Raw genomic sequence first — 17,260 nt, 5'->3', positions numbered from 1 at the left:
CACTCTGTTAAGCTGTTTGAGTGATTAGACTTCTAGCATTCCAAACCTGGAGTGTGTCCCAAACGTCCATTTAAGCATAAGAGGGAGGGAGATCAAACACCACTTGCTACTTACTGACGCACATTCACACACACACACACAGGTTATCTTATCAGTCTCTCTTATTGAATATTCCACCACTAGACATGTGTAACTGCTGCCCTCATTTTCCATCTCACTAATCTTGATAGCTTAGCAAGTTAGCAATATTTGTCTGCTGCCATATAACCATGATTTGCTTTGATTTGCTTCATATTTTCTGATAGTGGAGGTACCTGCACTTGTAAGTAGCTCGGTATAGTATCTCCTTGCAGTATAAAGGCCATGTTACTTTGTTTTTTGGGGCTGTCTGACTTTCTGTTGCTCTGTGTTTTTAGATGAAGTTGTGACCTGAATGTGAAAGCCAGCTCAGTGATATGGACAATATGGAGCAGTGTGGACCAGCCACCAACAGAGGGAGCTGTTCTACAGCCCATCATCACACACTGGACCAACCATCAGCCTCCTCAACGCTCCTTCACTCAGAGGACCTGTGATACACTGACCTATCCATCCAGAAACCAATACAATCTGATATATGAATGTATATGAAATATACACAAACATACCAAGGAAAATAGCTCAAACACAGAGATGAATGTCCATCCATGTACATCAGTATGGATACAGCCACACCCACATAAATCTTCTCTGAAGGCTTTATCCATGAGTCTGGACTGAGTTGTTGTAGAGCAGGGGTTAGGGTTGGGACTAGGTGTAAGGAAGGGTTGGGACTAGGACTCCACAGTGGTGTAGGGCAGAGGTAAGTGTTGGGACTGGGTGTAGGGCAGGGGTTAGGGTTTGGACTGGGTGTAAGAGAGCGGTTAGGGTTGGGACTGGGTGTAGGGCAGGGGTTAGGGTTGGGACTGGGTGTAGTGCAGGGGATAGGGTTTGGACTGGGTGTAGGGCAGAGGTAAGCGTTGGGACTGGGTGTAGGGCAGGGGTTAGGGTTTGGACTGGGTGTAAGGGAGCGGTTAGGGTTGGGACTGGGTGTAGGGCAGGGGTTAGGGTTGGGACTGGGTGTAAGAGAGCGGTTAGGGTTGGGACTGGGTGTAGGGCAGGGGTTAGGGTTGGGACTGGGTGTAGGAGAGGGGTTAGGGTTGGCACTGGGTGTAGGGCAGGGGTTAGGGTTGGGACTGGGACTCCAGTGAGGATGCTGTCTATGGTGATACTAGGTGTGTTCCTGTCCCTGCTCATCCTGCTGACAGTGTGTGGTAACGTCCTGGTTTGTCTGGCCGTCTGCGCCACGCGACGTCTCCGTTGCCTCACCAACTGTTTCATCGTCTCCCTCGCCATCACTGACCTGCTGCTTGGCATGCTTGTCCTGCCCTTCTCCGCCCTCCTCCAGCTCAGCAATTGGCCGCTGGGGCCGACCATCTGCAACATCTACATCTCATTGGATGTTATGTTATGCACCGCCTCCATCCTCACCCTATTGGCCATCAGCCTGGACCGCTACCTGGCCGTGACCGCGCCCCTTAGATACTCCTCACTGGTGTTGCCGAGGCGAGTTGCCTTGGCTATGGCGTTGGTGTGGGCGGTGTCGCTAGCGGTGTCATTCCTGCCAATCCACCTGGGCTGGAACACTGTGGACGGCAGCGTCCAGAATCGCGACCAGGGGGACAACAAGACAGAGTGTAACTTTGAGCTGAACCCGTCGTATGCTGTGGTGGACGCCTCCTTAACCTTCTACCTCCCCCTGCTGATCATGTGCTGGACCTACCACCGTATTCTCCGCATCGCCCGGGCGCAGGCCAGGCGCATCATCCATGCACGCCCCAGCCTTAACAACAACAACAGCCCCTCGTCAGCCCCTCGTCATCTCACCTCAGTAACAGCGGTGGCTCTACGGGAACACAAAGCCACAGTGACTCTAGCAGCAGTGATCGGGGTGTTCGTGGTGTGCTGGCTGCCCTACTTCACCCTGTTTACCATTATGGGTCTGAAGGAGCAGAACTACCCAGCAGCCTACCCCGTGGTGCAGTGGCTGGGGTACATCAACTCAGCTCTGAACCCTTTGCTCTATGCTGCCCTAAACAGAGACTTTAGGTCCGCCTATGCCCGCCTGCTGCGCTGTGGTTACTACAGATACGGCAGGGGGAGGGGCCGGCCATCATCCCCCAACGCATTCATGACAGGTATAAGGAACAAGGGAAATGACAACGTACACTGTGAGGGAACATACACAATAACTCATAACTCCAAAATCATTTTTCTTCTGGTGTCTAGCAAGTTAGGTCAATGGTGAGACTATGTGGACAGAATAGGCTATTATTGTCTTCTGGTCTTGTATCCTTCTCAGGTGGGGGGAAAGTATGTGGAGGGGAGGTGGCTCTTCTGTGTGGACACACCTCTTCCTGCAGGGCAGGGCCAGGTGAGACAGGTATGATGATGATGCTACAGGAAGTCAGCAGCGGAACGGCCACGCCCTCTCCTCAGCACAGCAATAGGGCCACTGTCGCCAACGGCAACGACAGGTAAGGGGAGATCACTACTGAGCTAAAAAAAAGTACAAAATGATCTGTAGAATAGTCTGTATTATAACACAGTTGATACCTTGTACCATTATGTGTCCTGTGTGTCAGATCCTGCTGACCCTGTGTCTATCTGTGAGGAGGATTCAGTGTCCCACCAGTCGTGAACGCTGAACCCAGCCAGCCTGACCCACACACCTAGCCCAGGGGTCAATCACATTATTGACAGGTAAGACACACCCTGAAGTTATTCATGAGTTCAAATGAAGGCCATTGATGAAAGCCGAAACTTCAAGCTTTTAATAGTTACACAAATAAAATAATATGTTTTTAATGGTGTGAAAACGTTGTGTCATTTCCTTTACAATTAGTTCATAAAAGGTTCATAAAAGTGATCCACTTCTCTATGTTCTCCTCCAGGACACTGGGACTATTTGGCTATCTCCAGAAAGGAGAGCAGGCTACGCATGTGAAGGAACTCATCCAAAATATCACAGGCAACCCAGAACAAGGATACTGAGGACCTTCAACCAAAACACTAGAATGAGATTCTATTTCTATCCGTTCAACCAATGAGCAGTGACTGGGGAAAGCCACGAGTCACTTTGTTCTCGAACACTGATACCTGGAAAGAAATGTCACGGGATGGACAGACAGACAGAAAGACTAAAACTCTCTTGCCAGGCTGGTGGTGAACTCTAACCACAGGTGTTATTCATATGAACCTGACTGTGAGCTTCCAATGTAGAAGATACTTTGCCCTCAAGCAATGGAATATGATATCACAATCTGACAAGGAGACTAGACGCTTAGCAATTATTTAATTTATATCAAAATAATCAGTGTTCTGAGAGAAAAATAAATACAATCTTTGACAGTGTTTCATCTTTATGAGGAACTGTTTGATTGTGCAGCTATATGGGTCCTCTATGAGGTATTATATATGTATTCATGTGTACATGTACTTCCCCAGAATGTTTTGGAATACAATATTGGTCATTTCTAACCACAGTGCCATCTATGTTCTTGTAAGGTTGTGAAGGTATGCCGCCACGACCAGGGATGGTACTGAATTTTGATGGTGGAGTAGTAGAAGAAATGGTATTTACCAGTAGTCAAGGATTCCAATAATAGTGTAGCATTTATTTTCTTCAGGAGCTCTCTCATGGTAGCCTAATCGTAACTTTGTACAAAAATGATGAAAAATAAAAGTAAAGTTCTTGAAAAAAAGGTTTTTAGTTTGTGAAGAAATGTGGCATATTGCTGGTCTGCACACATCAACAGCCAGTCGCTTAGGCCCAATGTGCCGGTGTGGTGGTACCGATGGTTTCTCACAACTGATGGCTTCTATGATTATGGCTAGAATCGGAATAAGGCTAGGAAAAGGGTTAGGGTTAGGCTTAGCTAAAATGCCACAGTTGTCCCCGACGCGACAACTAGATGAAGCTGTACTCCATCTACCGACAACCATAAAAGCCATTAGTTCCGAGAAACCATCAGTAGCCTACCACCACACCGGTCTGCACACATTAACCTCCAGTCGCTTACAGAAGCAGCATTGAGCTGGCACTGAAATACCTTTAAGCAATACACTGTTTCAGAATTAGCAGGTAGGCTAGTGCTAACCTCACCGCTAGGCCTACAGAGACAGCTATACAGTAAGGATAATTTTACATAGCAAATATAATTTACCCAAAATAAAATAGACCATTCTTGATTAGAATAAACTAAGTTGTATTGAAAATGCAACCAAAAGAATCAACACACCCTATGATCCATGGAGCAACCATTCACTTGCGCGCATACGAGAATGTGCACTGCACACCACACCTCAACCAGAAAGTATGACATTGGCGGGTAACAAGTTTAGCGAGAACAACCATTTTACATAAAGAAATTAAATAAAGGTTTGAATGTATACATCAATTAGGCTCGCCCAGTCTGAAGAAATATACGATAATGTTACGCCCCTGAAAAAGGGGAGAAATAATCACGAGTGATACAGTTATGTTTCCTCACTGAGAACTTTAGTGTAATGAGGAAAAGACCGCGATTTCACCGGGAACTTGGGTGGAGACCAGAGCAATCGATCTCAGGCTCATAGATTAAGAGCATTTAGTAGATCACAGATTAACACTTTTACCCTTAAATTAGGCACCACAAAATAAAGTAGTCAATATAACGTTTACACATTCCTCTTACAATTTTTACCCTTTGCACGCTTGACGGATTTTAACTTTCTAACACAATTATATGAATTTTATCAATCTCTATGAACTAGTACTGAATGCATGATCTTTTTAACCTTAGATATTTTAAGATCCTCACATACTATGAACTTAATGATACTTTTTAGTGTATAACAGGCTATGAGTATTTCCTTTAACCTGTCACACTCTCCCCGACAAAATAAATGTTGTCCCAACATTACCAACATTGTCTTCTTAAACAGTCTATAAGCACTGGACGTAGAAAATCCTCTTCTGTAAGCTAGTACTTGAGCAGAGGTCAAAGTTCACAGTTCAAATAGAACCAACAAGTTATATTCACAGTCCATATCTGTTGACCAGCTGTATAAACAGTCCATAAGCAGTCTTTTCTCATACTATTGTCAACAGTCCATGAGTTTTAATGATCTATATGCATAGTCTCCAAATTGTCTCTTGTGACAGTCTGTGAAATCAGTCAGTAGTCCATGGTCAAACATGTCAACTCTGTAGCCTCATGTTTGCTGAAGTCCATACATGTAGGGGGGGCTGAAGGTAATATCGCTGTAGTGATGGCAGCCATGGAACCATTCCTGGTGCAGGGTAGACAGGGAACAACTGTGGCTGTGGCTGGATACTGTAGCAGGAAGGGATACCAAGCTGATCATAGCTGATATGTCTTGGAGGGTGTCTCTCTCTTTGTGGCAGCTGGTAGGCTGGTTCCTCCGGTTCAGTAGCAGCAGTTAATGAAGGAAAGGCACTTAGTGGACAATCATCAGGCACAATTTCAGCAGGCAAGTTCATCTCCTCAGCAGGCAGGTCTTTAACTGTTGTTGTCTCCTCCAGCTGCTTTTCAACAAGAGGCTGTGCTGGTAGCGAATCAGGAACTGGCACCGCAACTGTCTGTTTCACTGGTGGGGGCCTGTGTTCCGACTCTCTCGCTGGTTCAGCATACCTCTCCTCAGGTACTGTAGGAGATGTGGGGACCTCTAGCGGCTCATGATGAAGGTCATATTCATCCCGCTGTCTTCATCAGAATCTAGAGGCTGTGATGCAGGCTGATGTCTCTTTTTTTCTTACTTTTGTCATCATTAGTCATTTCTGTGTCTCAAAAGGTAAGTGGTCACAGGACATGAGCAGGTTTCTGTGCAGGACCCGGGAGTGTCCCCTACCCTTTTCTGGTCTCAACTCATAAATCGGCAGGTCTGAACCCATTTGTCTCACTACTGTGTGAATTTGATCTTCCCAATAGTTACGGAGTTTGCCTGGTCCTCCTCTTGGTGTCAGGTTTTTAATCAGAACTCGCTCGCCAGGCTGTAGCACTGAACTCCTAACTTTAGTGTCATAGTACCTCTTACTTCTTTCAGCAGCTTTCTGAGCATTTTCATTTGCAATGGCGTATGCTTCTTCCATCCCTCGTTTCCAGTTCTTCACGTAGTCTCGCTGGTTAACGGAACCTGCCTCTGTGCACAATCCAAAGAGCATATCAACTGGAAGCCTGGGTGATCTCCCAAACAGAAGATAAAATGGTGAATAGCCAGTCACTTCGCAACGGGTGCAGTTATAGGCATAAACCAGTTTGTTCAGAGACTCCTTCCAATTTGACTTTTGTGTCTCAGTTAGTGTCTTTAGCATTTGCAACAATGTTCTGTTCATTCGTTCCACTTGACCGTTCCCCATCGGGTGGTAGGGTGATGTTCTGGACCCCGCCATGCCACTGAGTTTCTTTAACTGATGGAAGAACTGATTTTCGAATTCTCCCCCTTGGTCATGGTGGATGCGGGAGGGGAACCCAAACTTCAGGGCAAAGTCATTGAAGATGAGATTTGCAGCAGTTTTTCCTGACTTTGATGTGGTGGCGTAGGCTTGAGTGAAATGTGTAAAATGATCAACAATCACGAGGATGTACTCATATCCCCCTTTGCATCTGTCGAGATGGAGGAAATCTATACATACCAGTTCAAATGGCTGTGTTGTCACAATGTTTGTCAGAGGAGCTCTTGTTTCATGGCCTGACTTTTTCTGCTTGACACAGCTACAAGTTTTAGTCACATAGTGCTCGATGTCAGATTGCATATATGGCCAGAAGAAGCGGTCACGTACTAGTGATACAGTGCGGTCAGTACCTTGGTGTCCCATGTTATTGTGCAACTCTTCCATCACTTTACCTTTGTCCTGCTCTGGTAGAACTAACTGCTTGCGGGCTGTAGTGATTCTGTACAGAATGCTATCACTGTCTATTGTCAATTTGTCTCATTCTCTGAATAGGCATTTTGTCTTTGGACTGGATTCCTTTTGCTTTTTAACTGGCGGTTTGGAACCAGACAGTCTGTAATCGAGCACAGGATGGATGACTGGATCAGATTCTTGTGCTTCTCTTATCCCATCTTTTGGGATCGAGCTGATTGTTGCAGTGGTTGTCTCACCTTCAGCTGATACTGACATAGATGCAGCTGAAAGTGACCAAGGCACAACAGACTCTTTCTGTACCTCAACTGCTTGTATCGTGGCGGCAATGGTGTCTGGTGGAAGCTCCTCAGAACATTCTCTCATCAGTGACATCCAGTGGCATCCTCGACAAAGCATCTGCATCACTGTTCTCTCTGCCTGGCCTGTACTTTATTGTAAAGTGGAAATCATCCAATTCTGTAACCCACCTGGAAGTGGATGCGTTCAGTTTTGCAGTAGACAGAATGTAGCTGAGCGGGTTGTTATTGCTGTATACAGTGAAGGTCGGAGCATAGTACAAATAATCGTGGAACTTATCAGTGATTGCCCATTTTAGAGCTAGAAATTCTAGCTTACCAGAGTGGTAGTGATAGTTCTTCTCAGCTGCTGTTAAGGTTTGAGAACCATAAGCAATGACCCTAAGCTTCCCATCTTGCTCTTGATAAAGAACTGCTCCCTTGGTGGGACGCATCAGTGTGTACAACAAATGGCTGAATGAAATCAGGGAAACAAGTGCCTGTTGATGCTGGTCAGTCCACAGGATTGGCTTGTTTGAGGGCACCACATGACTTACTTTCTTTGTTTTTGTTTTCCGTGGGTGGTCAGGTAATTTCTCTGAATCTGCTTTCAGGAGGTCATACAGACAGCTGGCCCTCCTAGAAAAGTATTTGATGTACTGTCTGTAGTAAGTGAGTAAACCAATCATTTTTCTGAGCTGGCCCACAGTCTCTGGACTGATTTCTTTCAATGCTCTTACTGCTTCAAAATCGGCTGGGTCAACTCTGCTGCCCTCTGCAGACACTATTCTGCCCAAATAACGGACCTGGGGTTTAAAGAGATCACACCTACTTGGCTTGAGTTTGATGCCATACTCTCTGAGACGCTGCAAAACTTTTCGCACATCATTCACATGGCTGTCGAAAGTTTTACTGAAAACTAGCGTGTCGTCCAGATAAGGAATGCAGATGTTATCCCGGAGCCCTTCCAAACATTCCTCCATACAACACTGAAAAGCTGCAGGAGCGTTCATGAGGCCGAATGGCATACGTATCCACTCATAGAGTCCCCACGGGGTCACAAATGATGTCAGTGATCTGCTTTCTTCAGAGATGAACCCCTGGTGATACGCTTTTCCCTGATCTAAGAGGGAGAACCAGGAATTACCACCTAAACTGTCCATGATGTCTTGGACCCTCGGGATGGGCTGGCGGTCGGGATATGTCTTTCTGTTCAGGTCTCTGTAATCTATACACAACCGGAGGGTCCCGTCCTTCTTTCTAACGCACACGACAGGTGAAGAATATGAAGAGTTTGACTTCCTAACCCAACCCTGGGCTATGAGGTCATGAAGGTAACCCTACATCTCCTGATACAGTGAGCACTGTATGTATGTGCGCTTGACTGGTTCAGAGTCCTTTCGAGAAATAGTCATTTTCAATCGTTCAATGCAGCCAATGTCATTGTCTGATCTGGAGAAGGAGTGACACTCTTCTCTAAGCATTTGCCTAACAAGCTCTCTCTGCTCTTCGGTTAGGTGACTTAAACCTACTGGTGGATCCCACTGTTCAGTAGCAGTACATGGGGTTCGAACGCTTGTGTGATTCACTGTGGCTGGGGTGACAGCTTTTTCAAAGACTTGGGCAGGTAACACAGTCATAATGGTTTGTACTGTACCGATTATTGTGCGTCCTAGCAGGGCAATGTCGTGGTCAGTGGGGTTAGAGACATCAAGCATGATAACTGGAAACACACCTTTCCTGACTCTGAATAGTGTGTCAAAGAACTCAAGTTCATCTGGCCACTGCGGGTTCAGGTCTGGCTGGAAAAGCATTGTCATGTCGCCTTCAATCTGAATGCTACTGTGTTTTGGTACAGCAACCTTCTCTTTCTTGGTTTTCACTGCGTATTCATCTGTCTTTTACTGCGCTAAGAGCCTGTATAAAAGCTCTCACCTTGTTTCTTTTGAGGCTTGGGAAAGCTTTTTTCACTGTACCGTACCATTTAGTATTTTCGGTCATTGTCAGGATGTGCTCGATAACATTGAAACCTATGATGGGATGAGATAGGTGACAGCCTTTCATTACCAGCACTGGGATGATCAGTTCCTTTGTTTGGTCAGTTTCAGAGGCTAGCCGAAAAGTTGTTTCAATCCATCCCAGGTACGGCATTTCAGTCCCATTTGCTGCAGTCAATCTTAGATCGTCAGGTGAGTCCAGAATTTTTGAAACATCCCTCAGCCTTGCGTTTGGGAGAGATTCCTCTTTCCATCGTTCATCAATGACCGATACTGAGAGCCTGTGTCCCATAGGGCTTGGAGGTGGTGGCGATTCAGGTGACACAACAAGGCACTGTCTGCCGACTAGCGAGGTGACCTTATGGGGGTGGCAAACTTGAGCTAGGGATGGTAAAAGTGGGCATTTTCCTCTGTACAGAAAAGCTTTTCACTGGTAGAGTCCATTTTCAGGTGAGTGCATTTTTCCTTATGTTTAGTCCAATGTTGGTTTTGACATCCTTTGGAACAGTACAGTGTCTCATTACATGATGAACATTGTTTCAGGTTCTCAAATGAATCTTCTCTGGCACAATTTGCACATTTCTGGGACTTTTTGGTAGCTACGGTTAACACTCGTCCCTCAGCGGTAACCCTTAACCGTTTAAAGGGGCCTCTTTTGATGGTCTGACTCCCCGGATTTTACATCCAGCTTGAAAATGTTCTCCACTCACACATCGGAACCAATGTGTGCAGCGTGCATCTGTTCTGGCCTGCTGGCAGACAAAACACCTCCTTGGAGCTTGAGCAGAGCGGTTGGTATACAGGTTAGGTGCATATTGATGCTGCGCAGGGTCAGGTGCTTGGGGCTGACTGTAGTCGCTGTAATACTGCTGCTGGGAAACAGGTGGCTGGGGGTCCCTATCTGGCCTCCTAACAGGAGGTGGGGCATAGGCATAAGGCGGTGACTGAAACATAGGCTGCTGTAATGTCTCCTTAATCTGAGCAATCTCTGCACTGAGACCTTTTAGGGAAGCTACACCTGTCTTAAGTTCAGCTAACTCTGTTAACAGTTCTGCAGGTATCTTAGCTTTTGCTTCCTTCACAGGACACTTTGCAGATGGCGTATCTTCTAACTGGACTACACTTACAGTTGTAGCAGGCTGTGGGGCATTAAACCGCTTTTTGTTTCGTCTTTCTATCCCATTAGCACAAGCAATGTTAAGCTTCTCTAGCAAAACCTCATCTGATGTTTCGCTATCTAGCAGGAAAGGCTGCATGTCTATCCTGATACTGTCACTCTGGAGACCTGTAAGGACTGTGTGTTAACACATACGCTGGACTAGAGCAGGGTCATACTTAAGCCCTGATTCTGACTCCTGGGACGCAAATAGTACTTTCTGCCTCAAATCAAGACGCGCATCAGGAAGCTTTGAGGGGTCTCCTTGCTATGCTGTGCTTCTGAAGCTAGCTGTTTGTAAAGCTCTGTTGCACTCTTCCCTTGGAAGTGGGAACGCAGGATGCATCTAAGTGTGGGAAGAATTAGCTGGGGTTTACCTTCCAAGTAGCTGCGTAGCTGTGAGCCTGGAGAAATAGCCCTGATTACTGCATCTACTATTTCTACCTCAGGATAGCCTCTGTTAAGTCCATTCTCAATCTGATGGGCAAGGCTGGAAAAAGTCAGTTTATCTTTCTGGCCCGGTTCACCTATATGACCAAGAATGTTTAACTCTTTGCGCCAGTATGAGCCGGGCTGTGCACTGGATGAGAGCTGCATGCTCCCCTGAAAATGGGCAGGGGGTTGGGGCTGGCGCAGAGAATCACTGGCTTTGGCTGCAGTACTCTGCTCAGTTCCCACCCCTTGTTGTGGGGTTAGAGTTCTCAGTTCCTCTATTCTGTGATGTGTTCCGGCTGTTTCAATATCATGGTCAGTTTGCCCTGTTTTGTTATCTATGCCCCTGATCATCTCTGTCATTTTGTCTTTAAGTAGCAACAATTCCGACATGCCGCCATCTTCTAACTCTGCAACTTCCTCTCTTTCAAGGAACATCATAATGTGAGTCATCAATGATATGCGGGATTTGTCTTGAACATCTCTTCTCTGTTCGCCTGATATGTCAAGGAAATCACATATGTCTAGTAACTTGTCTTTAGTCAGGGTGTGCAATTCTACTACCACTTCCTGTAGTTCTTCCAAGGCGGTTGTCATGTTGACAGGAGGAACTTTTATTGTGCAGGAGTTGACTCTGAATTAGATGGTCCTTACTGTCTCTGATAGTCTCTCAATGGCCTCAGTTGACATGTACTTAACCACCAACTTCCAGCTCCCCTCGAACAGCAACACTTTCCTCACTGCAGCCTGCCTGGGTTGTTATGTGGAGATTTAGGTGGCTCGGAATTCAGCGACCAGGATGTGGAAACGGACATCTGAGCAGCAATCACAGCGGAGCCTCCAAAGTGTTACGCCCCTGAAAAAGGGGAGAAATAATCACAAGAGTGATACGGTTATGTTTCCTCACTGAGAACTTTAGTGTAATGAGGAAAAGACCGCGATTTCACCGGGAACTTGGGTGGAGACCAGAGCAATCGATCTCAGGCTCATAGATTAAGAGCATTTAGTAGATCACAGATTAACACTTTTACCCTTAAATTAGGCACCACAAAATAAAGTAGTCAATATCACGTTTACACATTCCTCTTACAATTTTTACCCTTTGTACGCTTGACGGATTTTAACTTTCTAACACAATTATATGCATTTTATCAATCTCTATGAACTAGTACTGAATGCATGATCTTTTTAACCTTAGATATTTTAAGATCCTCACATACTATGAACTTACTGATACTTTTTAGTGTATATGATATAAAAATTAAAATATATACAGGTTAAAAGTAATGACTAAATGTTCCACCCTTAAATATAGTTGTGAAATGTTCTTGTTTTAAGTGATTAGTACTTTCTTACTAGTGACTAATTATTATACTCCGAAACTGTGTGAGATGTGTTATAATCTACATTTACATTTTACATTTAAGTCATTTAGCAGACGCTCTTATCCAGAGCGACTTACAGGAGCAATTAGGGTTAAGTGCCTTGCTCAAGGGCACATCGACAGATTTTTCACCTAGTCGGCTCGGGGATTAGAACCAGCGACCTTTCGGTTACTGGCACAACGCTCTTACCCACTAAGCTACCTGCCACCCCATCTACTACCTGGTAATGTGTGAGTGTAGGACCAGTAAAGATTATGACATTGTGTTACTATTTATGTGAATAGGAGTTAGACCGGACGGCGAAGAAGAAGGAGAACTGTTAAACATGGTGCAGAATATTGTGAGAACGGCGATAACTGAGGAATGCAGGGAGTAGGCTATGATAAGAAAGTGTGTGTGTGAACTGATGGTCAGGAGAGCAATTATAAAGTGGAAAACTACAGCCTGCCTACAGGAGGGATTTTCATTTGACGTGTGCGTATAAAAAATATTGTACGACCATTTTGTTGCAGAATTCTCACTGAATAAACATCTCTGACTATGCAGACCGGGACTCTGTCCCTTTCTTGATCCTTTTGGGAGACGCACAGAGACACTGAAATAGTTTGTTAAATAATTCACTTAACAGCTTGGTCCTGAGCCGGAATCCAATACCTGCCTCTGTCATTCCAGGTAACTCTGAAAACCGTCGACGGGCGAATGATACATTCGTAAATAGAAAGTCCTGCCCTTTGACATTAAGGGTTAAGACAGGCCTGATTAATGACAGAGACGGTGACGGAATCCAAACCTACATTGAATCTCGGCTGCAAGGATAAGGTCAGTAGTCTTTATTCATTACTTGGTGAAATTGATTTGAGAACTTGCTAAAATATTGACTGAGGGTAACATCATAATTTAATGTAGCAAATTGATCAATGCGTAGCCATTTTAAGTGAAATGTTGGTGGGTCCGTAACGATTCACGGTAATAGGCCATTACCAAAAGAAACTACCCAGTGTTGAAATAGAAGGAACTATTCAAAGTACACCTAAGGGATGGAACCTGAAGTAGATTATAGAACAGTGATGTTCAACAAATAATCTGGGTTAAACAAATACAAAAAGTACACCAGAAGGAATTAAAATAGCATGTGTGAGAAATAGAATATTAGTAAAGTCAAAAGTCACAAACAACTGTAGATTTTGCCGTAACTCTATCCGTTTCATGAAACTGGAGCCTTACAAACTCCGGGTTACCGATAGTGTTAACCAATAATCATGTAAGGTTGTATATGTGTGAGACCTAATATTTGCTCAAAAGTCACATCTATGAATAATTCCAGGTGGTTGTATAGAGAAGAGAGAGAACCCATTCCTGTTGTATGAGACTGTCAGGAATTATCAAGATTACATTGTGGGGATAAATTCCTCCGTAGAGTATGAGATAATTCTGGGGGACTAGTCAACCTGTTGTGAGACTGACGGAATTGTCAAGATTACATTGTGGGGATAAAATCCTCCGTAGAGTAGGAGATAATTCTGGGGGACTAGTCAACCTGTTGTGAGACTGACGGAATTGTCAAGATTACATTGTGGGGATAAATTCCTCCATATAGTAGGAGATAATTCTGGGGGACTAGTTAACCTGTTGTATGAGACTGACGGAATTGTCAAGATTACATTGTGGGGATAAATTCCTCCGTAGAGTATGAGATAATTCTGGGGGACTAGTCAAGACTACCTACACAGGAAGGGGTGATTCCAATTGTTGTGTGAAACTGTTTTGAATAACTTGTTATATAAAAAGGTGGCTAAGGGATTTTAACAGTACCAGCCATGGGGGGCAAATCCTCACAAGAGGTCCCAGAATTTACTGGGGACGAGAAATACATGGAAATGCGAGACAAACGAAATGTGTATTATGGACCTAATTGGAGAAAGAAATATGGCTTTACTGGGCGAGTTGATGTAATTAAACTGGAATCCATGATTAAACAAATGCATGTAAATTGTGGTACTGATCTAAAGAAACAGAAAAGAGAGGGCTTAGAAACAGCCAGGGTGTGGCTAGCAGAAGCTGGAAAGCGGGAAGAAGGGAGCAAGAAAAGAGAAGTGAGTGAGAGTAAAAGAGAAGTGAAGGTTGAGGTCTCAGTGCCTCCCCCAGAGCAGAGGGCAGAAAGGTTATATCCAAACTTGGCAGACCAGGCATAGAGAGAAAATCCAGATGATGAGTACATAGTGAGGAGAAGGAGAGTGCAGGGGAATAATGTCGCCCCACCACCGGCCCCACCTCCCTATGAGGAAGAAGGGGCTGGAGGAGGAAGGGAAGACGAAGATGAGGAAGAGCCAGAGGTAGAGGAGTACAGGACGAGGGCAGAGAAAGTCAGACAGGAGTTGAAAGCAGAGAAAATGAGAAAGGCACAGAGGTACAGAGTTGAGGCCAAGAGAAAGGGAAATGATGAGTCAGAAGGGGAAGAGTCAGATGGGGCTGGCAGTGGTAAGGGTAAGATGGAGCAATCCTATCCCTTAATAGCCCTGCCAAACCCCAGAGCAGGAGAGGAGAACCAGCCTGATACCTTACAAGTATACAGAGCATGGACTCAGAGAGATGTAGTGAGAGCAGTGGAAGGGATATCCCACCCCAAGACGGGGGTACACCAGTTCAGAAGAGATATGGAAGGGCTGACCGCCAGCTTTAAGCTAAATACAGGGGAACTAGAGAGGGCAGTCAGACAGATAGTGTTAAAGGACTGGGCGGCAGTGAGGGGAAACTGGGTTCCCGGGGATGGGAATGCGCCGGTCCTAGATTGGGCAGAAGGAGGGGCTTATGGAGATAAATTGGCACAACTCTGTGATAATCTGAGAGAATATTATCACAGACATGCCGACTTCTCCAAAGTCCATGAGTGTGAACAGGGAGACAGTGAGACTATTAGTCAATACCTAGAGAGACTGAGAGATGTGTTCAATGCAAACAGTGGGCTACTAGATCCAGGACCAGGGGCACCAGAGGGTCCGTATCACCAGCAGTTAAAGATTGCCTTCCTAAGTGGAATGAGGCCAGAAATCTCTCAAACAATAAAAAATACCCTAATTGGCTGGGGGACGGCTACCTTAGCAGAGGTTAAACATTATGCAATCCATCATGAACAGAATGTAAAGGAACGAAACAAGAGAAAGGAAGCGAAGGGAGCTGAGTACCTAGTGGCAGTCCTAGGGGAGTTGGGAGGTAGGAGAGACTGGAAGGACCTAGGAGAGAAGAGAGGCAACAGTAATAGTGGAGACAGGGGTGAATGAAAGTGTTTCAATTGTGACAAAAAGGGACATTTTGCTAAAGAATGTGAGGAACCGTGTTATCACTGTGGAAGGAAAGGGCACCAGTCAAGAGACTGTAGGAAGAAGGGGAAGAGAGGAAAATGAGGAAAGTATAATCCAGGCAGAGGAGGAAGAGACAGGGGGAGAAAGCCAGAATCAGAGGAAGAAGAGGATGCATGACTAGAGTGGGAGGAAGAGAGAAATCAGGAGAAGCAGGAGAGAGAACTTGAGGTGTTTGATCTGTCTCTTGTAGATTTGGCATTACAACAGGAACAGAAACCATACCTAACATTGACAGTAATGGGTAAAAAGATAACATTTCTCTGTGATACTGGGGCAGACCGTACCTGTATTTGTAAAGATAATGCACCAGAGGGAATTGACATTAATGGAGAAAAAATTATAGTGCGATCAGCCTCTGGTCATAAAGGTATTGAACAACTGTCTGCACCAGTAACACTGAAACAGCTCCTGAGTGGCGCAGTGGTCTAAGGCACTGCATCGCAGTGCTAACTGTGCCACTAGAGATCCTGGTTCGAATCCAGGCTCTGTCGCAGCCGGCCGCGACCGGGAGACTCATGGGCGGCGCACAATTGGCCCAGCGTCGTCCAGGGTAGGGGAGGGAATGGCCGGCAGGGATGTAGCTTAGTTGATAGAGCATGGCGTTTGCAACGGCAGGGTTGTGGGTTCGATTCCCATGGGGGGCCAGTATAAAAAAATAAAAATAAAATGTATTCACTAACTGTAAGTCGCTCTGGATAAGAGTGTCTGCTAAATGACTAAAATGTAAATGTAAAGACAGGGAGTGAAGCTACTCTGCCTATACTGATTTCAGTACAATGTCCTGTTAATCTATTGGGAAGAGATGCGATGATGCAGTAAGACCGACAGTGAGGGGAATGCAGGCTCATGTGGTAAAGGATAATATGGTGGTGAAGGGGAACCATGTTATTGGTATAGCCAGGACCTGATGAGGGGAGGTAACTCAGACATACCAAAGACCTTAGTAGACTTGACTAAAACCCTATTACCTGACTCACCTAAAATGACCGAGGATGACTTACATTGTACTCTGTGGTATAATACACACTCTGGCCCTAGTAAAGAATATGAGGAAGCTCTGTTTAAAACCACAGAAAGGACAATAGGCTTGAAATGGTTTCATTATGATGACACCCATGCAGCAGCATAAGTCGAATTGGGGCCACAGAGTCAGCAATTCTATAGAGAGAGATGGAGCCCTCATGTCTCCTTGGCAACGGAAGCTCAAGAGGAGTGGTTAGATCTGGGGAAATGGGTGACACAAACAAAGTATGTTAAAGACTGGCAGACTGCTCCTAACGGGGACCAACATAGCCAATCAACCAGCCGATATCGTAGGAAGTAGAATTGGAGAGCAGGTTTGCTCACCTGCTGTGCACCTAAACATAGGATGCGATAATTGATGACCAGACATTCTCCTCACAGAGGAACAAGAAAGTGAGTTTGAGATTGTACCTCTGGAGTTGTGGTCTAAGGGACCAGCCAATGTGGGGTTAATTAAGGGAGTAACTCCAGTCCAGGTTGATCCGCGGTCAAACCATAGGCCATACCAAAAACAATATCCAATGAAACCAGAAGCCATTATAGGGATTACTCCCACATTTGACCATTTGCTCAAAGGTGGAGTGATAATCCCGGGGGATGAGGCACAGTGTAACTCACCTGTATTTCCAGTAAAGAAGGCAGCTCCAAGCAAGGAAAGAAGTGGTGTTTGACTATAATAGACAA

The 17,260-nt window shown here is 45.3% G+C and overlaps 1 protein-coding gene across 1 annotated transcript; it reads left to right on the top strand.

Moving 5' to 3' along the window:
* Positions 1-1,199: 1,199 nt before the first annotated feature.
* On the top strand, positions 1,200-3,775 carry LOC311124415 (histamine H2 receptor-like). Its single transcript, XM_084198570.1, has 4 exons — positions 1,200-2,216; positions 2,381-2,555; positions 2,664-2,781; positions 2,973-3,775. Exons 1-3 carry the CDS (start codon positions 1,232-1,234, stop codon positions 2,671-2,673), a joined length of 1,170 nt encoding a protein of 389 aa, XP_084054696.1. The 5' UTR covers positions 1,200-1,231; the 3' UTR covers positions 2,674-2,781; positions 2,973-3,775.
* Positions 3,776-17,260: the final 13,485 nt, after the last annotated feature.

The sequence above is a fragment of the Coregonus lavaretus genome, assembly GCF_964263955.1.
Source record: "Coregonus lavaretus genome assembly, contig: HAP1_SCAFFOLD_2535, whole genome shotgun sequence".
Classification (NCBI taxonomy): Eukaryota; Metazoa; Chordata; class Actinopteri; order Salmoniformes; family Salmonidae; genus Coregonus; species Coregonus lavaretus.
Note: the sequence above shows the minus strand (reverse complement) of the source record. Positions and strands in the feature narration are given on the sequence as shown.

What these genes read in the sequence shown, in the direction of transcription:
- LOC311124415 (XM_084198570.1), top strand. Translation starts at nt 1,232, where the DNA reads ATGCTGTCTATGGTGATACTAGGTGTGTTCCTGTCCCTGCTCATCCTG. An exon ending in CCCCAACGCATTCATGACAG is followed by an intron (nt 2,217 to 2,380) that starts GTATAAGGAACA and finishes TATCCTTCTCAG; the next exon opens with GTGGGGGGAAAGTATGTGGA.